Below are 27,595 nucleotides of genomic sequence, written 5' to 3' on the forward strand. Positions count from 1 at the left end.
GGACTTCGGACTTGAGCCAGGGCTGGGGGATCCAGAGCTCGACAGTCCAGCAGTGGCCATGGGCCCGGGACGCGCCAGGTGCTCGCCCACAGAGGAGCGTCTGCGCCCTCGGGCACCCGGCACAGGGCACGTGTCAGGGGAGGGGCCCGGCGGAGAGGGATGGCCGAACCGCCTCCTCCCACCTCCCCTACCTCCTCCTACCTCCCCCACCCGCACAGCACGCAGCCCTCTCAGCGCGGGTTCCTGTCTAAGATGGCGTCCCAAGCGGCAGCACAGGCCCGGAGCATTCTGCGAGACCTGGTGCTCCGGCCCCGGCTGTTAGCGCCCAGGTCGCAGGTGAGCGGGCCCGCGGCAGTGGTTGCTGGCAGGGCGCTGGCGGGGCGCCCACTTGCTTGGTCCTCCTTCTCTCCTGTTTCTTCCCAGGGTGCGCGGCCGCTGGGCGCTGTGTCCGGCGCGGGAAGCACGCCTCACTTTCCGCTCAGGCGTGGGCCCAGCGGCGGAGGGGGCGATAGCCCGCTGCCCCAGACTGTGAGCCCCCACAGTTCAGACGGCGCAGGCGTCAGCCCCCGAGCTCCTGCGGAAGGCGCCTGGCCGGGTACCGGGTGCTGCATGTAAATTTAGGAAGTTCTCCTACAGCGTTTTGGAGCCCTGAGGTTTTATCCAGTTTGCCAGTTCAGCCCTGAGCGCATTTATTAAGCCAGGTGTGAACTTGCCTAAAAACCCACCCCAGCCTAACTCTCTGCAGGCTGCTTGCTTTTGCAGACCTGGGGGCGGTGAGCTGGGGAAGCACGCTCCCCTCTCCCATCTTTGAGTAAAAACCAGGTTCGTCGCTAAAACACATCAGAGCATTGGTCATGTCCACTTTCTCCTTGTTTATGGGGAATAAAACCTCAAGAGGGCCGGTGGTGGCTGCTGAATACCGGCTGTTAAAGCTTGGCTCCAGTGGAGTTTACTTTCTGAGGGTGGCAAGAATCAGAAGGCCTTTGTGGAGTTAGGAGTTCGCAATGAGTTTTGGAGAAATCACTCAACTACTTGACTTTATTCTCCACAGATAATCTCTTTACACCTTTAAAGAAAGGACAGTGTGGGGCTCAGCCACAGCAAAGCAACGTCCTTGTCCATTTTCCCATTTTTAATTGATGAGAAGCAAGCCCATGCAATTTTAACCAGGATATGTATACTATAGTTTTTAAGAAAACTTAAAGATAGCTACTTATGATTTTTTGAGTTACTCTAAGCTTTGGCTAACTATAACATCTGTGAAGTTCTCTTTTCCTTTCATTTTTCTGACTTTTCATTTCTCTCTTTGTTAATGCAAATTTAAAAGGTGCTAATACTTATTACTGTAATAAGCACTTGACGGTATGGTGGGATAGCAAAAGCAATCACAGTTTTGTCTAATTAAAATCACTAATTGTAATAGAGTAAGGAGAATATCTTCAGGTCATCAAGTCCTATTCATTATTAAGGTGTGACAAAAAACAAGGACTGGTGCTGTGAGTGTAGACTTGTATTGATGAGAAACATGGGGCCTAGGGCATGAAAACTCAAGCAAAAGAAGTAATTGTACAGAGAAACACAAGTGTTTAGCTGAAGTGCAGGGTTTCTTGCTTGCCTAACGAAGAATTGGGACCCTGAACACGACCTTCTAGACCAGCGGTTCTCAACCTGTGGGTCACGACCCCTTTGGGTGTTGAACGACCCTTTCACAGGGGTCTCCTAAGTCCATCGGAAAACATATAATTACATATTGGTTTTGTGATTAATCACTATGCTTTAATTATGTTCAATTTCTAACAATGAAAATATATCCTGCATATCAGATATTTACATTATGATTCATAACAGTAACAAAATTACAGTTATGAAGTAGCAATGAAAATAATTTTATGGTTTGGGGTCACCACAACACGAGGAACTGTATTAAATGGTTGCGGCATTAGGAAGGTTGAGAACCACTGCTCTAGACAATCTGGCTGGGGAGGGATACCCTTGGTTTGACAAACTGCGTCTGGTAACCTTGATTTACATACTTGTGAAAGATTTGTTACCTTATGGAAAAAAAGGCTTAGAGGATGAGGATAATTTTTTAAAAGTCAGAACTGTCCAAGAATCAGAAAATGGGCATTAGCAAGCATCTAGCCCAACCAGCTCATTTCACAGGTAGCCAAATTGAGGCCTAAAGAAGTTCAATGACTTGTTCAGGGTTATAAAGAGAGTTTGTGACAGAGCTGACTGCAGAAAAAAGGCTTACTTTTACATTTTCCTTATACCAGACTGTTCCTTCGTGAGTGTAGATTTGCTCAGGAGAATGAATTATGCCAGCATGTGTGTTAGTCTGCATACCCCAGTGGCAAGTATATTACATCCAAGTCACTAGCCTAGGGCAAAACTGTTGGGCATACAGACATAAGAGACTGTCTGTTTTGAGAAGTAACTTCAACCACTTACGAAGGTACCCATAGAATGATACTTTATTTAGCCCCTCCCTGTAGTTAAATTTAACATTTGACACATATTGCTTAGTACCATTGAATTTTCTTATTTCCTGTATTCTTGGCTTCACTGTTTTGATTTTTTGATTGCTGTTATATCCTTAAAGGGCTCCCATTAGCCACTTATTATTTTACATATATTTTTTGTATTTGGCTGATAGCTAGAACAGGATTGTTCCAGGTGCAGAGATTTGGGAGTGGTGAACAAGGCAGGCAGAACCGTTGGCTGGCCACATGACACTTTATTTTAATGGTACTGGGGAAGGGCTAGAGTGTACGTACATAAACAATAATGAAGATGATTTCAGCCAGTGACAAATGCTATGAAGAAAACAAAACAGGCCACAGGATCTTGAATGAATAGCTTAGCCAACAGGGTGGCATAGAGTAGATGATTAAGAAAAAACAAGTTGACAAAGTAGTTGTTTTTGTTTTTGTTTAATTTTTTATTGACTATAACACACTCACTAAAATGTGTATATTATAAGTGAACAGCTCAGTGAGTTCACAAACTGAACACACCCAGGTAACCAAATCCAGATCAAGAAAAGAATCATTTAGCAGTAACCCAGAGAGACCTCTGGTGCTCCTTGCTTTTACTGCCTTGCCCTGGAAAAGGGTATCCCATTCCTTGACTCATACCAACCATACACTGGTTTTGTTCCTCTTTGTACTTTATGTAAATGGAATCATACAACATGCACTCATAGAACTCAACATTATGTTTATCAGATCCTGGAGATGACTTTTTGATATTTGAGCAGAGACCTGAGTAATGAAAAGTAGACAGCCAGGTGAAACTCTGGGGAAGAGTTTATTAGGTAGAGAGGACAGCAAGTGCAAAGGCCCTGAGATGGGAATGAGCTCAGCATGTCCAGGCAGTTAAAGAGGGGGGAAAGTGGTAGTACAAGTAGTGATCTGAGATGTCAACAGGGGCCAGGTCAGGTGGGGATTTGAAGGGTCTGATAAGGTGTTTTTAAGAGCTTAGAGTGGCTTAGTGACTTGCCCAAAGTTACTCAGCTAGTAGACTGAATCCGAGTCTCAATTCTGACTGCTCAGTGGCAGGCATTTTCATTACTGTGCTGTACACTGTATTAGGGATCTAGGTAGCCTGGTTTTGAAACTTTAACGGGCAATGTTTGGTGAACTCAGCACTCCAGTAAAGATCTACATTGTTAGGCATCATTGCACAGACTCAAATCCTGGTGGATGGGCCACTTTGCCATGTTCAAATGGCTAAGATAACAGGATGCTGGGGTACATGGCAGTGTAATATAGTAGGCACAGCCATGGTGGGCATGAGATGAACCCATTCTGTCCTTCATATCTTAAAGGACATCTTGGCTGAGGGCACTGAGTTTTAATGGTAATTCTAAGTGTGGTATTGCCTTTTCATACATTTTCCCTCCCATAATGGCTGGGTGAAGTTCGCAGAGCTGTTCTGTTGTAAAAGGAGCAGAAAGAGACATTAATAGGAAGCACCACTCCACAGGCCTGCAGCTATAGAATGCTTGTGTGCTTCTCCGCAAAGTTCAGAGTGTCTGTCCATGAACTCCGAGAGAAATGTGTATTGTGGAAGGTAACTGCTTAAACCCCCACCCCTGCTGTTTTATACTTCAAAATGGGTGGCTGCAGCTTAACTCTTGCTCTTTCCAGAAGTGGGAGGCTCAAGATGGATGTCAGCCTTTTAGAAGGGAAAGACTAAAGGTCATGTACAAGTTCTTATCAGCTAAATGAGGCTATGGAGGCCGCACTGGAAGTTGAGACTAAACCTATATCTGCCTTCTTGCCTAGAAAAAAAATAGGACTTTTTCTTCTTTTTTAAAAAATGAAGTACAGCTACAGTTTCTGCTGTTAGAAAAGGAAATCCATCTTAGATCATTTAGATGCTAAACTATTGACCTTCTGTGTGGGGAAGACCTTTAAGTGACAGCTCCTGTGCCAGGCTGGTTAAGTTTACTGTAAATGAAACATTTCTGTAATTGGTGGGTGATGAGCTCACAGAACCACAGGAGTGAGAACTTTGCTGCCCTTGTACCCTGGCCCAATTCTACAGGCACAAGGCTCAGAAAGTCCCTGAAATAACTCGTATTTTGGGGCAGGAAAGAAATTACATAAGTAACCTCAGATCATTTGTCCAACTGCCTTTACTACTCAACTTGGAATTGTCAGTTCATAAATCGCTCTTTGTTACTTGGTGGAAATGTTTTGTCTAAAGAACTTAAGAGGTTTGTACATGTTTGAGCAAATGATAAAATCAATACACTAATGAAATTTTGGAAAATAATACTGAGGGTTAGTCTGGTGAAAAAGAAGGAGGCGGGGAGGGCATTCCTATTGGAGTGGAGTGTGTGCAGAGGCTGAGGAGAGAGCATGTGGAGAGTTAGAGGGGTCATTGCAAACAGTTTGCTATGGATAGTGCAGGTGAATAACAGAAGAAGGTGAGGGATGGTGACTCTCAGACAAAAGAGGCCCAGAGTTCTGCATGGCATAAAACTGCATAACTAAAAATCAAGCCAATATTATTCATTTAGTATATGTTTTCTGAGTACTTAATGTACGCCCAGTGCTATTTGTTGTAAACTCCTGAAGGCAAAGAGTATGCTTACTTAGTTCTGCACTGTAAACCCAGTGCTTAAGAGAATGCTGGGATATAGCTCTCCTTAGCCAATGAGTGTTGTGTGATTGAGTGAACACAGAGGAAGATATGCAGCTCCTGCCCTCAAAGGGGCTCATAGTCCAGTGGCAAAATTGGCATGTAAACCAGTAATTATACGGCAGCATTATGAGTGATGCAGAGGGGGAGCAGGAACAGGAGTAGTAGTATGTGGAAGAGAAGGAGGAGGAACAGAAGCAGATTATGTTCTCAGTCTTTTAAGACACTGCTTGTTCCTCTGTCAGGGCACTTGCTCTTCCCTCTGAAACACTGTTCCCTCTGATCTCATGCCTTGTTCTTTCCCCTAGTTCCACTCTCTGAGTTAATGTTAAGTCTTCAGACAGGGCTTTCCCTAATTATCTGACACCCCTCTCCCCAGGAGTATTCTCTATCCCTTACTGGCTATACTGTACTTAATAACACTTTATTTGATGGTCTATTATGTGTTTTTTGTTTGTTTATTCATTGTCTCTCTTCTATCCTCTGTCACAAATGTAAGAATTTAAGCTCTGAGGGGGAGGTTTTTCTTATACACCGCTCTTCTCCCACTGGCCTGACTAGGTATTCAGCAAGCTTCTGTGGCCTAAGTGAATGAGTGGGATACATAGAGAAGAAGGAAGAGACAGGTAAGTAAAAGGAGAAGTCGAGGGACTATGCAGATAATTTAGGCAAGTGAGGGAGAAAGGAGCTGTAGAAAGTCTAGTTATGAAAGGGCTCTCGTAATAGTTTATTCTTTCCTCTGTGACAGACCTCTTGCAAAACTATTTCTGCACATTATTTTTTTAACCTGTATACAACATTACTGCAAGACAGATTGTACTGCTTTCATGTTGCATGCAAGGAAACAGAGGCACAAGGGGTCACATAGTAACTTGCTTAAAATCACAGTGCAGCTAGTCACCTGCCTCATGCTGATAAGCCACCACTACTATTGAAACATTAATGTAGATTGCCAAAGGATCCTATTTGGGCTGATGTTTGGTTACACTGACTACCTTTTCCCGTCTCTGCCCCCTGAGTGCCAGGTACTTTTGGTCATTTGGGCTTGTGTTGACTCAGGTGTACTAATCACCACTGAGCAGTTGTCCTCACTGGGCCCTTATTCAACTCCATCCTTCTCTGGCCTTGGAGTCTGGGAAACAGTAACAGGAAAAGGAAATGAGTTTTGTGTTCAGATAGAACTAAGTTCAGATTCTGGTCTGCCTGGTTCTTGCTCTGCAAATTATTGAACTTGACAAAACCTCATTTGTTGTCTGAAATGGAATAATTCTCACAGGTGGTTAAAAAGGTTAAATAAGATGATATATATGACGTTTGGCTTTATGATTATGGTGGGCTCACAGGGATTGTTTATCTCATAGTGGTTTTGAAGGTAAATTTACTTGCATTTTTAAGCCTTATTAAACTAGAGTAATTTTTATTTCCCAGATTTGATAAGCATTTATTGTTTGCTGCCATATCATGGTTAGATACTGGCTTGGTGTTTCCCTATGTTTTATTTCATTTAATCCTTGCAACAACTATGTGAGACAGGTGATTATTCTCAGTTTAAATCTGGGGAACCCGAGGCTCAGAGACGTCAAGGCCTGCCTCTTGGGCCCTAGTCATCTTCATTGTTCCTTGGTGAGTCCCAGTGTGGCAGTGGGGAGGAACACTTGGGGAAGGAGCTCAGTTGCACCATCCCAGATGTCGCTCATTTAAGAAACGTTTGCACATCATGGTGTTGACTAGTAGTGGTGGCTTCTGGACCACATACATCAATGATTTGAGGTGGGGGGACACCTATTGGACAGACTGTAGTTACAGCGTATACCAAAGAGCAACAGGTGTGTGCCTTTACTGTCTGCCCAGTACAAAGCACTGCCTCCAGGGTTGTAGGAACACGGGAGAAATTGGGAAATGCATTGCTTTGCTGGGTGGACTTTTGGGCGATGGTCATGGAGGATGGCGTTTCCTGGTGTCCTGAGTTCAGACTTTGATCAGTGTGCTGATTATGTGGTTGGGCTTTGCCCTTTTTTAGAAATGATTCCGAATGAATAGGACTTAGGCACTAGTCATGAGAGAATAGATTTCTAACGTTTACCTCTAAAGCTTATTTTTATTTTAAAAATTTGAAGGATTTGGTGTAGAGTATGAATTGATATTGGAAACACGGCAAAGCATAAGCAATAAGTCTGTAACCTTGGGTCCTGTGAGTGGCAGTGGGCCCTATTTCTCCATGTGCCTGCCCCATTTCTGTTCCTAAGCTGTCTTAATTCCATGGTTGTGACTCCAGGCTGCTGAGGAATCTAAGGGGGCTGCCTTGTGGAGTTTGAGGTGGGGAGCAGTGAGAGATGAGGCTGGAGACATAAGCAAAGGCAAAATTCTTCTGACTCTTGTGAGTCTGGAAATGGAATTAAGGTTTGTTCTGAGGGTGATGGGGGTCATTGAAGGGTTTTAGGTGGTAGGGTGTCAGGGCAGTTTTATGCTTTAGAGTAGTACTCTTTCTGCATGTGGTGGGGCCAGTGTTGGAGAAATGACAGAAGGGAGATCATAATGTCACTGAAATTGATTCAGTGACATTAGTAATTATGCCAGGGTAATAGGCATTCAGCAGGACTGTAGTCAGACTGCCTGGGTTCAAATCTTGTCTTTTTAACACTGATTACCTTTGTGTTCTTTGACATTTACTTAACATTTTATTATAAGACTCACTTTCTTCTCTTTTACATTTCAACATCTCTGAAAACATCTCTGAATGTGTTTGTACACTTGTGTTAGATTGGTTGACAGTTTATTTTTTTCCTGCAATGGCACATAAAATGGGAGAGGATGAGGGCTTGAACTGAAATTAGGGTGACTACATATTTTATTGCCAAGTTGGAATACTTTTGTGTATGAACTTGAGCACTGAATAATTATATCAGGACAACAGGTGTAATGAAACTAAGACTGTCCTTGGAAAACAGACATATAGGCACAGAACTAAAATGGACTTAATGGTGGTAATGGGCTAGAGGAGAAACATTGATGTTATTAAGGGAACCCTGGACAGGACTCATGATTTCCCTGCTAGGTCCCCATTGCTGGCTTCTCCTATCCTACCACATAGCAAAAGGTAGTAAAGGCTGTTTACTGTCCTTGAGTGAGAGGATGTGAGAGATCTACTTGGACTTACCTTAAGGAAAAAAAAAGGTGTATTGAATCTGACACATTAGAATTCAAGACAAATCTTTGATGTTGGCTTCTCTGTGCCTTTTCTGTTCTGTTAACTGGTCACTTACTCATGGTAATACCTTTTTATAACTTCTGCCGCCCATGACTTTATTCACACGCCCACTCCAGCCCCCTGCTTCCAACATATCATCTAGCTTCTGTCTCCCAGAAAGTCAGAGTACTAATAACAAGAAAATCTCACCAGTCTATCTCATCCTTTTGCACTCAGGTTTGTGTTGCTGGGGTGCCTCTGACCAAGCAACCAGCTGTAGATTTCAGGTTTCTGTAATACATCCTCTGGGTTTGATTAATTTGCTAGAGGGGCTCACAGAACTTGGAGAGACATATTACTTACTAGATTATCAGTTTATTATAAAAGGATTTAACTCAGGGGTCTGGTCAAGATGGTGGTACAGGCAAACATGGCTCACCTCTTTGCACAACTACATCACAGTTACAACTAAAATATAGAGCAGCCATCAGCCAGAACTGCCAGAAATCGAGTTGGATGGAAGTCTGAGAACTATGGAATTAAAGAAACCATATCCATTGAGATGAGTAGGAGGGGCATGTGGTGGATAAAAATTCAGGAGGGTTATCTCAGGAGTGAGGAGTCCCAACCCCACACCAGGCCCCCCAGCCTAGGGTTCCAGTGCCAGGAAGATTAGTCCGCACAACTTCTGGCTGCAAAAAAGCATGGGTTGAGTCAGTGGAAGAAACTGCTGGAGCCCCAAGCAGTTCCTCTTAAAGAATCCACAATGGACTCGCCTACTCAGACTCACTCCCTCTGAGCTCCAGCACCGGGGTAGCAGCTTGAAATTCACTAGTGGTATACAGGGAGAAACTGAAGTGTCTAGCATCAAGGTGAGCAGAGCCATTATCTTTTTTTCTGAACCTTCCCCCCACAGGGCTGGCAAGCTGGTGCCATTTCTGAGACTCCATCTATCTGGCTAACAATGTTTGAATGCCTTGGATAATCCTAGAAATTCTGCCCCACCCAATTTACAGACCTACCCAAGGGCTTTTCCATATGAATGGCTAGTTTTGGCTCTTGTTTCACAACTTCCTGAATCCTCTCAAACAAGCAACAGCTGGCCTCAGGGAGCTCCAGGCTTGACACTAGCAGCAGCCAGTTTATATTCACAGCTTGGCTTCACTTGGGAATCTCCAAGCCAAGCACAAGTAACAGCCATCTCAGATAGCTTTATATCTCAGGCAGGGTGCCCCAGGCAAAACATAGGTCAGGGCTGACCTTGGCCTGAAGCACCTGAGAAACCACAGGGCCAGCACACTCAGTAGACAACTACAGACCATGTCGGAGCACCACCACCCTGCCCTCGCACAGCTGATCCTCCACAGAGGGCAGATGTTGGTGATCAGTGGTCACAGCCAATGCTTGCAGCTAACTGGCCTGGGTAAATACCTCCCATTGATCTGCCATAAGCAACCAAGGCTCAACTACAAGAGGAAGATGTACTCGGCCCACATGAAGGGCACATCTCGAGTACCCGGATTGGGTGAAAGAGGAGACTGTGCCACTGGACCTTACAGGACACCTACTACATTAGGCCATAGTACCAAGACACGGAATCAAAGCAGCTGTACCCAATACACAGAAACAAACACATGGAGGCCACCAAATTGAAGAGGCAAAGAAATATACCCCAAATGAACAGAACAAAACCCCAGGAAAAGAACTAAACGAAATGAAGATAGCCATTCTTTCAGATCCAGAGTTCAAAACACTGCTGATCATGATGCTCAGAGAAATGATTGATTATGGCCACAAAATATAGGAAGAAGTGAAGATTATACAAAGTGAAATAAAGAAAAATATACAGGGAACCAACAGTGATGGGAAGGAAGCTGGGAATCAAATCGATGATTTGGAACAAAAGGAAGAAATAAACATTCACCTGAACAGAATGAAGAAACAATTGAAAAAAACAAGGAGAGGATTAGGAACCTCTGGGACAACTTTAAACATACCAACATCTGAATAATAGGGGTGCCAGGAGGAGAAGAGGAAGAGCAAGAAATTGAAAACTTATTTGAAAAAATAATGAAAGAAAACTTTTCTAATTTAGTGAAGGAAATAGAAATACAAGTCCAGGAAGTACAGAGAATCCCAAACAAGTTGAACGCAAAGAGGACCACACCAAGACACATCATAATTAAAATGCCATGGTTAAAGGTAAAGATAGAATCTTAGAAGCAGCAAGAGAAAAGCAGAGAGTTACCTACAAAGGAGTTACCACAGGACTACCAGCTGATTTCTCAAAAGAAACTTTGCAGGCAAGAAGGGACTGGCAAGAAGTATTCAAGGTGATGAAAAGCAAGGACCTGCAATCAAAATTACTCTATCCAGCAAAGCTGTCATTTAGAATGAAAGGGCAGATAAAGTGCTTCCCAGACAAGGTAAAATTAAAGGAGTTCATCATCATCAAACTATTATATGAAATGTTAAAGGGGCATATTTAAGAACAAGAAGATCAAGGCTATGAACAGTAAAATGACAAAAAACTCACAACTATCAACTGAACCTAAAAAACAAAAACAAAAAGTAAGCAAACAACCAGAACAGGAACAGAGTCCTGTATGGAGATCATTTGGAGGGTTATCAGCTGGGAGGGGGAAGGGGAAGAAAGGGGGAAATGGTTCAAGGATCAAGAAGCAAAATTGGTAGGAAAAAAATAGACGGGAAAGTTAAGAATCATATAGGGAAGGGTGAAGTCAAAGAACTTATATGCACGACCCATGGACATGAACTAAGGGGGGTGCTGGAGAGAAGTGGGGTACCAGGCAGAGAGGGGCAAAGGGAAAAAATTGAGACCAGTGTAACAGTATAATTAACAAAATACTCTTTAAAGAAAAATGTAACACAGGAAAGAGATGCCTTTGCGTAATGTATATGGGGAGGGTTGTGGAGCTTTCATGCTCCCTGAGCAGCCAGCTGCTCTCCCTAAATCTCAACATAGTCCCCAACCCAGAAGCTCTCCAAACCCCATAGATCTGGGATTTTTTTGAAGGTTTCATTGCATAGGCATAATTAGAAATCATTGGCCATTGGTGATTGAATCTCCAGCCCCTCTCTCCTCCCCTGAGACGAAGGGATGGGACTGAAAATCCCAACTCTCTAATCCCTGTTTGGTTCTCCTGGCAACCAGCCCCCATTCTTAGTATATTTAGGGATTTCTAAAGTTGCCTCGTTAATAAGACACCTTTATCACACTTTGGAAATTCCTAGTGTTTTAGGAGTTCTGTACCAAAACCAGGGTTGAAAACCAAATATGTATTTCTTACTATAAAACATACAATCACAGGGTGCTTTTAGGATTGGGGTACCAAATCCAAAAGTAGCAGGACATGCCATGAGTGTAATGCATGCTTTCTTTTTTGTTTGATACAGATATATGGTGAGGCCTTTATGAGTGGTATAAAATTAACTTTATAACTGTAAAATTATTTTTTGTGGACAAAAGAGTGGTGCTGTAATAAATCATAAATTACTAACTGGGCAAGTCATAGTGGACAATAATGTCCCAGGCCTATAGCTTCTTTAGTGAAAGAAAGCTTTTGAAACCAGCCCTGTTCATTGTTCTTGAACATCCAGGTTAACAAGCTTTTGAAATGCCAGAACTGATACCCCACAAAGGCAAGAACCACCTTCAGGAGAGCACATAGTCTTGTTAACCATCCTGTAATCCGGTCCCCACCTTGATTTCGCCCACTTTCAGGTAATCTTTCTTAAGTCTCCTCATTAAATTCAGATGCATAGAATAACCTGCAGACTTATTCTCCAGAGCATTTGAAGTCTTGCTTCCCAGCAATTGTCAGTTTGGCCTAAAGAAGCTCTTACAAAAATTCTTTACACTTTACTCTTTTTATGAATGAAAGGTAACAGTCTGACAGGCTGTGGGGCTATTTCAAGTCATGTAGATGGCAGATAGGAACCCTCATTTAGCAGTTTTGCAAAACTAAACCATCAAGTTAAGGTAATGGAATTTCAAGTTTGTTGCAGAAGCACCTGGACTTTTAGATTAATTTAGTGCCAAAGCCATTCCAGGTGCTTGCATCCAACTGTGATGAGCCAATCATGTCAAGTTGGTGGAGGCCCTTCGTGCTGAACACCAAATTAACCTGATTAAGGTTGATGACAACAAGAAACTAGGGGAATCCACAGAGAGGAAAACCTGTGAAGTGGTTGGTTAAGGACTGCGGCGGAGTCTCAGGCAAGTGATGTCATTGTAGAGTACATACTTCATATGCAAAAAAATAAACATAAACTTGGCTCTTGTGTCTCAAAAAAATAAAAAATCTTTATAGGTTGCATGTTTCTTACATCAACAATGCTTTATATAAAATACATTTTTAATGTAGGGGAAAACTTACCCAGTTAAATTTTAGGTAACGACAAGAGAAAATTATTTTATTTTATTTTCCATTAAATGGCTCAAGTGAGAATGGCATTTCATTTCTCCTGATATTGGCAGTGTGTCAGTAATGTTATGTTTCTGGTAATCCATGAGTTACAGTATTCCTTTCTTCATGATATTTTTTTCTGTGCTGCAGGATGAATCTTTTTCCCCCAATATAGTTCAGTGCCTTTCTTAATAGTTCAGAAAATATTTCCTTTCCTGGAACTTTGAAGTTTTAAATAAGCAACATTGTTATAGTTTAAGTAAAATTAATTATGAACACAAAGCAGTGTTTTTGTAATTGAATTTTGGAGGGTTGAGAGAAGTAGGAAAAGAACTGCTTTTTTGATTCAAAGTTTGGACCAGCAAATACTCTTTATGTGTCCAAAACCTTGTTTTTGCTTCTCAAACTTCTAAAGGTACTAAAAATACAAATGCATATATTTTTTAATTATAATTTTTATTTTTTATTGTAAAATATATAATCAGAAAATTTATGATTTAACCATTTTTAAATGTACCTTTTTTGGCATTAAGTACATTCACATTGTTGTACCATCACTACTGCTATCTCCAGAACTTCTTCATCTTCCTTAACTAAAACTTTGTGCCCATTAAACACTGTGGGGGAGGAAGAAACTTGGCTTCTATCATCATGTTCTTTTGGCTGTTCTAATAATCAAATGGATGTGAGCAGACTGGCAAGAAAAAAAAACCAAACTTAATGCGTACATATGTGTAGGAACCTTGCATTCATGAGAGAGAGTCTACCCCCTGTGCTCCAGAGGTTCAGAAATAGAAAGGGAACATGGGTATATAAGACATCCTGAGCTAGGCATGAGGTCTTGCTCCTTGAGGGTTTCAGAGGGTCATTGGTAGGAAGAGCAGATGCTTAGGAAATAGAAGTTTGCCATGCCCTATAGTAGTTAAAAATAGGTTATCTCTGATAATCTACTATTATGGGTAAGGCCCCTAATTCAGGTTCTTCCAGTCAGTTTTTCTTGAGCCTGAGGCTAAAATTGCCTTTAGCTCAAAACAATCTGCATACCACAGAGGCACCTCTAGGTGTGACTTCTTGTGATATTTTAATATCAAAAAACCCCAGAGACAAACCATACTGTTATTTTTAAGTTTGATGAAGAAATTGAGACAGGAATGGTCTAACCAACTGTCCTAGGTGCAAAGTTAGTAAGTGGTTCCCATGTCCCGTGAATGTGGAAGAGGCTGTCAGTGCTCCACCGGCACCACCTCAGATCCCAACAGCCAGCCCCTGTGGCCTTCAGTGTAGGGTGCTGAAGCCAATTTGCCCTTGAGCAGGAAGAACCAGAAGTGCCTGGGAATTTACATCCCAAAGGGAGTGGTGATGGAATATAAATGCCCCAACTCCCTTGCCTCTAATAGGACAAACTGACACTGTCTCCAAAGCTGTCCTATAGAATTAAAGCAAAGTTACTCTCCTTGAGACTCAGTTTATTAACCCACCTTCTCAGACTCCTTCCTCTAAATTCAACTTCCCCAGTACCCTTCCAGATTTTCTTAAGAATACCTTCCCCAAAATTCACATTACCATGAGTCTTTTTCTCAGGATCTGCTACCAGAGAACACAATCTAATAAAAATCTATGTCACTCTTGTTCAAAGCACCCCAAATGACAATCACTCACACACAACACTTGCTATATCCACAGAACACTAACAGTATTGTCAACTTCTTTATATGGCTGGTTTTAACTTAAAGAACTTTATTTTAAAAAGATACTTTGTATACCAGCTCCATGGTTTCCATAAGCATAAGTAGAAGGCAGTATACACAATTAAAAAATAAAAGGGATTCAAATCTTGCTAGTCCAGGTAAAAAGTCTTGGGCTGAAGATCTTAAAGGCACATGGCTCTAGCAGCAAGACATCTGGGAAATACTGAACTCTGCAACCTCAGGCATAGCTGACTACTCAGGAAGCTGGAATGCAGTCCAAAGACAAGTCATGCCCCCAGGAAAGAGGTTAATGAATATATAGAATGTAGTAACTGCCTGATATTATCTTTTAATCTTTCTTTTAACTTAGTGGTGTACTGTTCTCTGGGGAGATCTATACAACTATAGAGGTCTACACAACTACCTGCCATCTGGTTTTGCTATTAACCTTTACTATTATCCCCCTTTAAAAGAGACCCTGGCCCTGGCTGGTGTGCCTCAGTGGATTGAGTTCAGATCTACAAATCAAAAGGTCGCCAGTTCGATTCCCAGTCAGGGCACATGCCTGGGTTGCAGGTGAAGTTCCCAGTTGTGGGTATGCAAGAGGCAACCACACATTGATGTTTCTCTCCCTCCCTTCCTGTCTCTTCAAAAATAAGTAAATAAAATATTAAAGAGAGACAAAGACAGAGACAGACAGACCCTGAACTGCGATGAGCATGGTTTCTTCCCAAGCTCAACATCACTGGGTGCTGTTGCTCTGACATGTATATATTAGGTTGACCAAAAAGTTTCTTTGGTTTTTTACCCTAAGATAGCTCTAGTAGAGCTTAGTTTTCTTTAACTTAATTTGAAACAATTTTGTTAGATTGTATTGTCACAGCTGTCATATCAGCATGCATTTTTAAAAAAATGTACCAAAATTGGTGAATTCGTGTAGCCATTTTAATATTGAAGATGGAAGAAAATACAGAACGTTTTCACCATGTTCTTTATAACTTCAAGAAAGATAAAAACTCAACTGAAACAATTTGTGTAGTGTATAGGAAAGGTGCTGTGACCGATCAAATGTGTCAAAAGTGGTTTGCAAAGTTTCATGCTGGAGATTTCTCGTTGGACGATGCCCAATGGTGGGGTAGATCAGTTGAAGATAGAGATCAAATCAAGGCATTAATTGAGAACAATCAATGTTATTGTTACAGCTTGCAGGAGATAGCTGACCTACTCAAAATATCCAAATCAATAAATTTATTGGTGAAAATTAAAAAATATGCCTTTTATTTCACAGAAAACTAAACTTTTGATTAGACTTTTTGACCAATCCAATAAGTTTCTCCTATTAAAGCTCTTAGGAATCTGAATTAGGCTACATCTCAGTTCTTTGGAATTGATCCTGAATTTAGGCTTTTAGGGCTTTGCCCAAATAGCACACCAGCACAGAAATGAAAAACTCTTCCTGACAAAAATCTTAAGATTTCAAAGGTATTTAACAGAGTAACTTACTCAACTAGGTGTTGTACTGTGTTTGATGTGGCATCTCTGTGTTACCTGCTTGTGTGCCACCAATGGTATGCACCCCTTCTGGAAGCAAGGCGTTAGTAGTAGCCATTTGCAAAGCTGTGCAAGTATCTAGTACAGAGATTTTCAACTAGTATGCCACAAGAATTTTTAAAACATGCAATACCTGACTATTTAGTCAGGGGCACTGACCTCTTTTCCCTTAGATCAGGGGTCCCCAGCCCTCAGGCCTCAGACCGCACAGGAGTGATTGAGTGAGGGAAGCATCACTTTCATTACTGCCTAAGCTCTGCCTCCTTCCCTCTCTGCACCCCCTGCCCACTCTGTGGCCCCCTGTCCTGTCCATGGAAAAGTTGTCTTCCACGAAACTGATTCTTGGTGCCAAAAAGATTGGGGACTGCTGCCTTAGATTGCCCGATTTAAAAAAAAAATGACAACAGCCAACACAACAATTAGCCATCTGGTGTGAATGAACTAAAATTATACCTATTTTTTGGTCAGATCGGCAAAAATAAATTTTTTGGTGTGGTGCAGAATTTTAATGATTAGTTTATGTGTGCCATAAGCTGAAAAAGATTGAAAATCACTAATCTAATACATAGCAAAATTCCTGATACATAATTCAGTACAATAAATTTAAACAGTTTATTGAGGACATTGAATCTCATGGAAATTGAGAATCCTACTTTAAAGCCACAGAGTTGATCAGTGAGCCAGAAACAAGTACAACGGAACCTCTTCTCTCTGTGACATCTGTCAGCCTCTAAAACAGAAATTATTCATTCCTAAAACCCACTACCACTCTTCTCAGAAGACTCCACCTATAGAAGTATATGTACATATGTATATAGCTCTTTACTCTCTTATATTGGTTTCCTCCATTCTCCCCAAACTCTTAGAACTCCATGGAACAACACTGCTGGCTGATTTTCATCCACTATTTGCTGTTTTCCTTTGCACCTACTGCTATTATTCTTTTTTTCTTTCATTATAACCCTCAGAATTGATTTCACTTTTATGGTCATTATTGTCCATTTATAATCAGCTTTGATTGCATGCTGATTATTCATAAATTTCAACTTCGTACTACTGAAGAAAACAGTGCTTGGTGTTATGCCTTGATTACAAAATCAGATGGATTAAGTTATATAACGTTTAAGTCCAGTAATACAAGTTTTAAAATGCAATTTTGTTGTTGTTGTTCAACCTTGAATGAGCTATCAGAATAAAGAGAATAGTTAAGAACTGGGAGAAAGAAGAAAAAAAAAAAAGTTCTTTTTTTCTCTAAGCAAAATAAAAAATACCAGAACTTACACATTTGAATAAGCACAGCTCTTTATTCCAATTTCTTACAACTGTTCAAAATATTTTTAGAACTTCTATTTGGGAAATGGTATCAAAGCCTGTACCCCATTCCTTGGAATATGCTTCTGAACTGCAGGTCTTCTTTCTTTAAATTGATTCCACTTTCAGAAATGGTCAAAGTTTCTTAACCCCAGCATTGGTGAATAAGGTGATAGGAAACAATGTTCTGGTTCAAAAACAAGTACGTGAAGCATACAGTAAGGTGGGCTATCACTGTGTTCAGGAGCTAGCTTTCCAAGCAGCTATAAAGAAAGATGTTCATCTCTAGGATAAGCTCAGTTTCCAAAAGCGTAAGGAGAGAAGTTCAAGAAGAACCCGGCAGCTGGCAATGCCAAAGTCACTATATTCATTTCCTAGGTCTGCCATAACAGCCTACAGGCATCCATCACTTTATCGTGCTTTACAGATAGATAGTGTGTTTTTTACAAACTGAAGGTAAGACCCTCAACCAGCAAAAAAGATTATGACTCACTGATAGCTCTGATGATTAGCATTTTTAGCAATAGTGTTTTTAAATAAGGTGTGTATCCTTTTTTTAGATATTATGCTATTGTACTTCACAGACTACAGTATATTGTAAATACAACTTTTATGTTTACCTAAAAAACAAAGAAAATCATGTGACTTGCTTTGTTGTGACCTTTGCTTGACTATAGTGGTCTGAACCCAAAACCCGCCATCACTCTGAGAGAGGTATGCCTGTATCAGAAACTGAGTGGCTTAAATAAAAGAAATTTATAGTCTCACAATTCTGAAGGCTAGAAATCTGAGACCAAGATGTCGCCAAGTTTGGTTTCTTCTGAGTCAGAGGGAGAATTTGTTCCCTGCCTCTTGCCTGGCTTCTGGAGGTTGGCTGGCAATCTCTGGCATTCCTTGGCTTGTAGAAGTGTCGCCCTGCTCTGTCTTCATGTTCAGATGGTGTTCTCTCTCCATGCATTTCTGGGCCTCAAGCTTCAAACTGTATAAGGACCCCAGTCATATTGGACCTCATTTTAACTCGATCATTTCTGTAAGACTATCTCCAAATAAGGTCACATTCTGAAGTATTGGGCTTTAGGCCTTCAACATAAATTTTGGAGGGGACACAATTCAACCCATAACAAGCACAGCCGAATTGACCAATGCAAGCTGCATCCCCAGGGGTTGTTGCAGGACAGAACTGTGACAACAGGGAAGTTGTTTACAGTCTCTGAGCCAAGGTTTTCTCTTTAAAATGGGTACAATGATGACAATAGCAATGCCTAATTCCTAGAGTTGCTATGAGAACTCCGGGAGATAATCCACTTCAACTGCACAGCACCTGGGGTTGGCCCACTGGAATGTGCTTCATAAATGTTCGGTGTCTATTTCTATGTGTACTCAATGTCAGGTTATCCAGATGGACACCACTAAGAGCCACTGTGTAGGTGAGTCCAAGAGAAACTGTACAGCTCTACTACCAGAGGGCCGTGGGGATCCCTGTCAATACCCAACGCCTAGACCATATGTCCCTTAAAGGCAGCAACTGCCTCACATGCCCAAGCTTCCTATCAACCCACTGCCTTCTGAGCCTAATAGTGCACCTGTTCTGCATTTAACAAATATCCACTGGAAGAATAAATGGACATGAAAGTTTAATAGAATATTAACAGTAAAGGTATTTCTTAACAGACATGGGAAACAAAGTGTGGCCCAAACTATACCCAGACATTTCTACTCAGGTGATCATTAACATAAACTATATATTCATTGTACACCCATGTTTATAGCAGCATTATTCACCATGGCCAGAAAGTGGAAGCAACCCAAGTGTCCACTGATAGATAAATGGATGAACTGTTACATGTACACACAATGGAGCACTATCCAGCCTGAAAAAGGAAGGTAATTCTAACATGTGCTACAGCATGGATGAAACTTAAGGACATTATTCTAAGTGAAATTTACTCACTAATGTTTTAAATTTATATCTTCATTTAAGCCTCACCTTAAGCAATAATATCTATGAAATTATGGACATGATAAGTAATTGATATGTGTGTATATATGTGTGTGTATTCCTAACATGCATTAATAAAAAGCACATGGAAGAGTCCTGACATGGAGAAGGCACTAATGTCAGAGCTGTTATCTGTTATCTGAAGCCTTCTCCCCTTTGCTACGGACACATGGCCATCCCGCATTTTCCCACCGGCCCTGCAGCTGGGCACGCTCCTGTGACTGTGAGTGGCCCAGGCTAGCTTATGACGAACTATATAGTTTATGCTCTTGTGCCTTTCTGTGGCAGAGATGGTGGTGACCAAAGTAACTTGGAAGACTTGTAAGGATGGCAGAGCCTGTATTACCAGGGTCCCTGAGCAACTCTTGCAGAGAAGTAACCCCCTGCCTGTTCGCCCTCCCAGGATTGTGATTTTAGCGTGAAGTATACTTTTGTTGTGTTGAACTGCTTTGTGTTTGGGCTCATTTATTACCACAGAGCACAAAAAGTATTGGCAAAAATCGCACAAATGACTTCGAGGAATCAGTTCACTTCATTTGTAAAATGGGGATAAATAGCGTGACTTGAAGAGTCAAAGTGAGAGTCAAAATAGAGGTGAGGAATACTTGGTGGACACTGTGGAGCTCCACATAGACAAGGGGCATTATGGTCTGTTACTTTGTGGCTGTGAAGAGGAGGGATCAGGGGTTCAGTGCTTTTCCAGTTGGGGCTTGACAGCAGTGTTACCTGGCTGGCATTTTCACTTCTGAGATACAAGGCTCCTGCTTCCTTGCAACCCCCCTTACTCTGGGTATGGTGAAGTGCAGGGGCAGAGGAAAGCCAACCCTTGCCTCCATGTGCTGCACAGATAGTTGGCAGCACCACAACTGATTTTAGGGATTCTCAGGGGAACATTTTAAATGTTAATAGGTATGCATCGTACGTTAGAAAAAATTTGTAACTAGCATTCTAAACCTGTAATTTCATAAATATTGCTTAGGATGAGGTTAAAGTAGATAATTACATAAAATGTAGATAGTAGACTTAAATATTTAACTAAATAATCGTACTTTTAGTAAGAAGCTGTAGCAAAAATGAGGAAAGTTGGTATGTGATTGACCTGAAGTTTGGGAGGTACTATAATAGGCACAGCCTCATATATATCATCATTAATTCCTCTGCCTTTGTTCATTCATTCAGCAGGTAATATTCAAATACCTACTATCATTTAGAAACAGTTTTAGGCACGAGGGATAGCACAGGACAAAACAGACAAAACTGCCACTTTTCTACTGGGGAAAAAGATGGATGAAGAACATGTATGGTCTGACAGACGACAGTATGTGCTATTGAGACAAGGCAGAAGGGAGGGATTGGGGGTTTGGTAATAGGGTTACACCTTTAATTAGAGGCATCAGGAAAGTAGTCATTGACTTGAGCAAAGATCTGAAGGGGATAGCAGGGAGCCATGGGGAAATCTGGGGGAGGTAGTTCCAGGCAGGTAGAGGGATAAGTACAGAGGCCCTGAGGTGGGGGCATGTGCCTGGTATGTTTAAGTAACAAACAGGCAAGGGTATCTGGAAGGGGTGAGCTTGGTGAGATGTGCAGTACCTTATTTCTCTAGATCTGTTATGAATTACCACAAGCGACGTGGCTTATGACAGCAGAAATTTTTCCTCTGATCACCTGGAGTCTTGAGTCAAGGTGTGGGCCCTTTCTCAGAAGGCTATAGAGGGGACTTTTTCCTTTCTCTTCCTGCTTCTGATCACTCCTCCTGTTCCTTGGCTTGTGGCTGCAGAGGGCAGTCCCTGCCTCCATCTTCATCTGGCTTTTTCCTCTTCTCCTGTGTACCATCTTGGCTTTTTTCTTGCATAAGAATGCTTGTCATTGGAATTAGGGCCTACCTGGATAATCCAGGATGATCTAATCTGCAGATCCTTATTTTATTACATCTGCATTTTTTCCCCCCAGATAAGGTTATAGTATCAATAAGAGTTTCTTTGACGTGGATGTCACAGGTAGGGGCCACCGTTCAATCCATTATAGGCAGAGTTGAGGAAGATGCTCATCCTGTAAGACCTGTAGGGAGTTGTAAGGACTTCAGTTTTTACTCTAAATTAGTGGTTCTCAACCTTCCTAATGCCACGACCCTTTAATACTGTTCCTCATGTTGTGGTGACCCCCAACCATAACTAAAGCATAGTGATCAATCACAAAAACAATGTGTAATTATATATGTGTTTTCCAATGGTCTTAGGTGATGCCTCAGAAAGGGTCGCTGCTCTAAATGAAGTAATTAAAAAACTGGACCTGGCTTTTAAAGAGACCTAAAGAATCAGTCCTGTTCTGTGAGAATAGGCTGTGTTTGTGAGCAGGGAGACCAGCAGCAATCCAGAGGAGAGATGAAGATGGTTTGGACCAGAGTGTTGGTTACACATGATAAGAAGTGGTCAGATTCTGGAAACATTTTGAAAGGACACTCAATTTCCAGATGGGTCAAATGTCAGGAATGGGAAGGAGAGAGAAGATTGAAGGACAACTCAATTCTAATTGGCAAGATGGAGTTTCTGTGTCAATCTTACTCAACACTGAAACATATAAATTCACATGAAGTTGCAAAGATAGTACAGACAGGTCTCCTAGTAGTTATATCTTACATAATGAGAAGTATGCTGCCAAAACTGGGAATGTGATATTGATACAAGGTATGTGTATAGTTTTATGCCACTTGTCACATGTGTAGATTTTTGTAACCACCAACACAATCAAGACACAGAATTATTCCATCAGTGCAAAGCTCTCCCTTGTTCTAACCCTTTATACTCGTATCCACACCCTCCCTCAACCATCCCTGACCTCTGGCATCCACTAATCTGTTTGCCGTCTCTGCGATTTCTCATATGTTATATAAATGGGATTGTATGTTATCTGACCTTTTGAGATGGCTTTTTTTACTCGACATGAAGCCCTTGATATTTATCCAAGTTGCATGTTTTATTGCATTTGATTATTGAACAGTATCCCATGGTGTGGATGGACCACAATTTGTTGAGCTATTCACCTATTGAGGGACATTTTGGTGGTTTCCAGTTTTTGGCTGTTACAAATAAAACTGCTGTAAACAGTCATATACAGGTTTTGTGTTGACATAAGTTTTTGTCTTCTGGGATAAATGCCCAGGAATATCATTGCCAGGTCACATTCTGAGTGCATGTTTAGTTTTTTTAAGAGTTTTTAACTGTTTTTCAGAGTGGATGTTCCATTTTCCTTCCTATCAGCAGTGCATGAGATCCAATTTATCTGCATTTGGTATTCTCACTATTTTCACATTTTAGCTGCTCTAATTGGTGCATAGTAATATCTCATTGTGGTTTTAATTTGCATTTTCCTAATGTGGAGCATCTTTTCATGGGCTTGTTTGCCACCTGCATATCTTCTTCATTGAAATATATCTTCATTTCTTTTGCCCATTTCCTAATTGAATTGTTTTGTTTTTAATGTTGTTTTTAGAAGTTCTTTATATATTCTAGATACTAATCCTTTCTCAGATATAGGGTTTACAGATATTTTGTCCTAATGTGTAGCTTGTCTTTTTATCCTTTTAAAAGAATCACAGAGCAAGTTTTAACTTTTGATAAAGTCCAGTTTATCTTTTTTTCTTTGATGGACCATGCTTTTGCTGTGTCATGTCTAAGAAATCTTCATAAAGCCCTAGATCCACAAGATTTTTTCCTATGTTCTCTTGTAAATGTTGTTACAGTTTTATATTTCAGTTATGATCCAGTTTGAGGTCATTTTCCTGTAAGGTGTGAGATTAGGTTGAGGTTCAGTTTATTGCCTATAGATGGTCAGTTGCTCCAGCACCATTGGCTGGGAAGGCTGTCCTTCCTGCATTGAATTAATTTTGTTTAGAAAGCTTTTAATTCTTCTGGTAAAGTGGCTGAATTGTAGAGAATTTTTGAATGTGGGAGGCCAGTGATACTGTCTTGGTCAGCGTGGGAACTTGATTGAACCTTTGTCTTCTGACTCAAATTCTAGAGCACTTACATAAATGTTCTTCTTTTTCTTTCTTTTTGTTTTAATGTAAACTCAGTGCCTTTTGTCTATGTGTCATCTCCTGGTTTTTAAGCTTTTTTGAATTAAGAACCACATGCGATTCTGGAAAGAGATATTGAACATTTGGCTTAATATTCCCATGGACTCTGGGCTAATAACTGCTGAGCTTGTCTATCTATCTGCATTAAAAAGATACTTGGTATCTTGGTAAATCAGTACGTGTGTTTTCTCTTTAGAAGCTTTTTTTTTTTTTTTAACAGTTTGGAGTGTAATTAGTCTCACTCAGTAACATTCATAGAATGTTGATCAAGTAAAAATTGCTGAAATTGCTTCAGGTGATTGGTAACAGATTGCTTTTTCTCAGCTTTCTTTCTGTGGTTCTCTTAGGAAGGTAATTGATAAAAGCTCAAGTTTTTCTTGGCTCTTTAAAGAATTCCACAAATAGATTGTAATTCTTTTTTATCAGTGGTTTATAGTATTTTAGGACTATAAGCAACTTTGGAAATGACTTAGTCTCAACACAGAAGCCAGGGCTATTTTTGGCTGGGGAGAGGTGTCAACTTAAGAAACATAACAAACCTTTAAAGAATTTTTATGAGTTTATTTGAACCAAACTGACTGCAGTTGCCAGAAAGCAAAATCTCAATGGATTGAGAAAATGCTCTGGAGAATGGCAGTTATGCGGCTTATTCTATAGACTAGAATCAAAAGAGGAGACACAAGGGGGTTACATGAAATCCATTGGCGATAGATTAGGGAGGTGGGAGAAAGTAAAGCAGGGAAATCTCTGGGATTGGATAAAAAGTAAAATGAAGAGACACGTACTTCTTTTACAGTGGTGGGTACAGGAAAATTCATAATTAACATTACGGCACATAGATTAACAGTACGTAGAGATGGTATTCAGGGAACAAGGTTACAATGAGGGGTTTTGTGGTCTCTTGCTCTGGAATGTAGGTATGCCCTGAGGGGTCTGGAAAAGATCAGTTGACATTTCCAAGGTATGTTATCTTAGATGCAAAAAGACAATAGAGAGACTCACAGTAGAGATGGACCTTTGACAGGGAAGCTACAGGCTTGGGACATGACTGCCCTTATGACTGACCCTTACTCGGGAAGTTTCATATTCAGACCATCCTGTGTGCGTACTTTTAGGTTTCTGAGTTTGTAGGAGTCACTGTGCAGGCCTCCCCTTGAGCCTGTCAGGTTTAGGATGTGGCCCCCTTTTTATCCACATGGGCAGTGGAAACTTGTTTATGGTCACCGGGAAGAGAAATCTGTGTTTTCTTTTTTTTCTTTACATTTATGTATGGCTGTTACATGAAATCAATGACTATTTTCATTCAGCTTTAGTAACAAATACTGCAATTAGGACTGAAACAGTTGTTTAGTTTGGTGAGTTAAAAACATAAACCCGGGGGTTGGGGGGTGCAGAAAATAGGAGAGGTTTATAAAAAGGTACAGAGTTTCAGTTTTAAGATGTGTAAGAGCTGAGGATCTATTTATATCATGGTGAGTATAGCTGATAACACTGTATTGTATAATTGAATTTTTCGAGGAGAGAACTTAAATGTTCTCACACACAAGAAAAAAACAGTAAATATGTGAGGAGGTGGATGGTGTTAATTAACTTGATGAGGGGATCCTTTCATAATGTATATGTTTAACAAATCAGATTGTATACTTTAAATATCTTACAATTTTATTTGTCAAACCTCAATAAAGTTAGGGACAAAATAGAAATTAATTAATAGAAAGGCAAACAAAAGAAAACAAAAACGAAATACAGTCTCTTAAGTCAGACTCCTGGGTTCCAATCCTGGTCCTTAGTTAGGAAACTTAATTAAACTCAGAATTTTATTTTCCTCATGTGTCAATGGAGAAAACGCAGTAAGGGGGTTGTAAAGACTTAATAGAGATTAAAAACTATATTGGGCATATAGTAAGCACTCAATAAATTGTGGTGATGGTCATGGTATTACTAGTACTAGTTATTTTCTTAGCTAGTAATGATAACAAATTTTATCTTTTTGTTTAATAATTTGAACCCTTCCTTAACAAATCATTCTACATATGGGCATCCTGGAGGGATGGATTATATGGTATACTTTCTTTAAAAAGCTAAATAACTTATAATAACTTAAATACCACACAACTTAACCAATTTGTAAAGTAAGAATTCATTCTGATGACCTTTGGATCATCAGCATGTCTTAGAGAGTAATCTTGGTACCGCACTATATATGGACAAGCTTCCCATTTCCTTTTCCAGTCCACTGTGGCCTCATTCTCTTTTCTCCTGCATGTGGACTTGTAAACAGTGAAAAGTAGTAGACCTTGGTACTTGAGTTTTGGCTAGGAAAAGAATTCAGAGCCAAGACTTAAAGAGAAGGTTTATTCAGCAAGCAGAGAAAAAGTATTCAAAAGAAAGTTTCCAGCTGGTGGCTCAAAGAGCTGTCCTGGGGTGTGAGCTAGGGCTCCTTTTTAACCCCTGGGAGGGAGGTTAACTGCTTTCTTCTTGGAGCTGACTTATCAGGCTTACTTATTGGGCCTGTTCTTTCAGCTTCTGTCCCTGTATGGAAGTCAAATGGGACTTTTCTCCAGCCCCTTGTTCTCCAAGAGTAGGGGGTCTATCACATGACTAGCTACATGCCAGGGAGAATAGTGTGCCTTAGGGGCGAGGTCCTGATTACAAATACTTATCTCCAATACTTGCTGTACCAGTTTTTCCCATTGTTAGGTATCTGGAGATGTTCTGTCCTGGTGACCTTCTGTAACTGGCCCATCGTCCTTGCTCTGCTCATGTCTGTCTATCTGCTTACCACAGACTAAACATGTCTGTACCACATTCCACCCTGAGGTCCCTTCAGACCCTGGATTTGGATGTCCTTGTGCTTTTTTACACCATGTTTCTTCTACTGTATGCTGTGCAGATGTCTCTTCCTAACAACTTCTTTGTTGTCTTTGAGATTTAGCCCAAAAGGTATTTGTTGTGATATTTTGTGTATTTTCCAATGTTACCTTTTCCTGCAGTGGTTGAATCTCTTTCATCTTTGAATCCTCAGCATCTAGCTCGTGGAGGGTTGTAGTATGCATAAGTTCAATTGCTGGTGAAAAGAAGCTTACAGTTAATTGAAGGCAAGGAGTTTTCTGCTTTTGATGAATAATTGTAACTTTCAGTTATCAAGGAGAAAGTTTGGGTATCTGGGTGGCATCAACAGAACTTGAAAAGTTGAGAGAATAATTCTTTTTCTTATTTAATAAAAAAGTGCTCATGAATAACTGATAAAAATTTAATGGAGAGAATAATTGTATATTGCTTCCAGCCATTCTCTCCCTCTCCCCTGCCCATGTGAAAAGCCAGTTACTTTGGCCTTTTACCTGAGGAGCTCTTTAATCAATGTGATTTGGAATAGATTATAGGGGAGAAGTTAATAGTTGATGGTTTAATATTTGTTTAAAAAAATTTTTTTTTAAATTTATTGATTTGAGATAGAGGGAGAGAGAGAAACAGACAGACAGACATCGACTTGTTGTTCCACTTATTTACGCATTCATTGATTGATTGTTGTATGTGCCCTGACCAGGGATTGAACCTGCAAGCTTAGTGCATCAGAGTGATGCTGTTAGCCAGATGTCCCTAACCTTCCGCCTCCCCCTCTGTGAACCTGATAGGGAAATAACCGCCATGTTCTGTTTCTGTAACTGCTTGCATATTTGCATCAGAAAACTTTTTTGAACAATTAGCCTGTGAATGATCTGCCAGAGAACAGTTTGCCTGTGAACAATCTGCCAATGACCATTGACTTCCGCTTGTGCTGGCGGAATGCCATAAAAGCCCTGGAGATGTGCAATTCAGGGCTCAGACCTTTGGAGACTACTCCTCTGGGCCCACATGCATGGATAAAAATTTGTTCCTCCGCCTCTGGAGTGCCGCTCCAGTTTCTCATAACCGGTAATTTCCTGCAACAAATGCAGCTCAAATTACTTCCTGAGCTCTGCCTCCTGTCCACACCCACCTAGGTCCATGGAAAAATTGTCTTCCATGAAATTGGTCCCTGGTGCCAGAAGATTTGGGGCCACTGCTCCAACCAACTGAGCTGCTTGGCCAGGGCTAATTTCCATTCTTAATTTTCAGGGCTGGGGAGTTTTGTGATATACCTCTAGTTGGTACTTTTTAGATATATTATTTAGAGTTATTAACTTGCTTTTCAGTGTATTAGACTATATTATACTAAATGGC

At 40.9% G+C, this 27,595-nt stretch overlaps 1 protein-coding gene across 6 annotated transcripts in view; it reads left to right on the plus strand.

The window, feature by feature from the left end:
- Positions 1–207: 207 nt before the first annotated feature.
- Positions 208–27,595, plus strand: part of SUCLG2 (succinate-CoA ligase GDP-forming subunit beta) — a 307,339-nt gene continuing 279,951 nt past the window's right edge. For all 6 annotated transcript variants that reach the window (XM_090283859.1, XM_090283860.1, XM_090283861.1 and 3 more), the window contains exon 1: positions 208–336. In XM_090283859.1, coding sequence (XP_090139985.1) covers positions 253–336 — 84 coding nt within the window. In that variant the 5' untranslated portion in view covers positions 208–252. The remainder of the gene's footprint in view (positions 337–27,595) is intronic.

The sequence above is a fragment of the Furipterus horrens genome, unplaced genomic scaffold, assembly GCF_987537825.1.
Source record: "Furipterus horrens unplaced genomic scaffold, mFurHor1.1.pri manual_scaffold_7, whole genome shotgun sequence".
NCBI lineage: Eukaryota > Metazoa > Chordata > Mammalia > Chiroptera > Furipteridae > Furipterus > Furipterus horrens.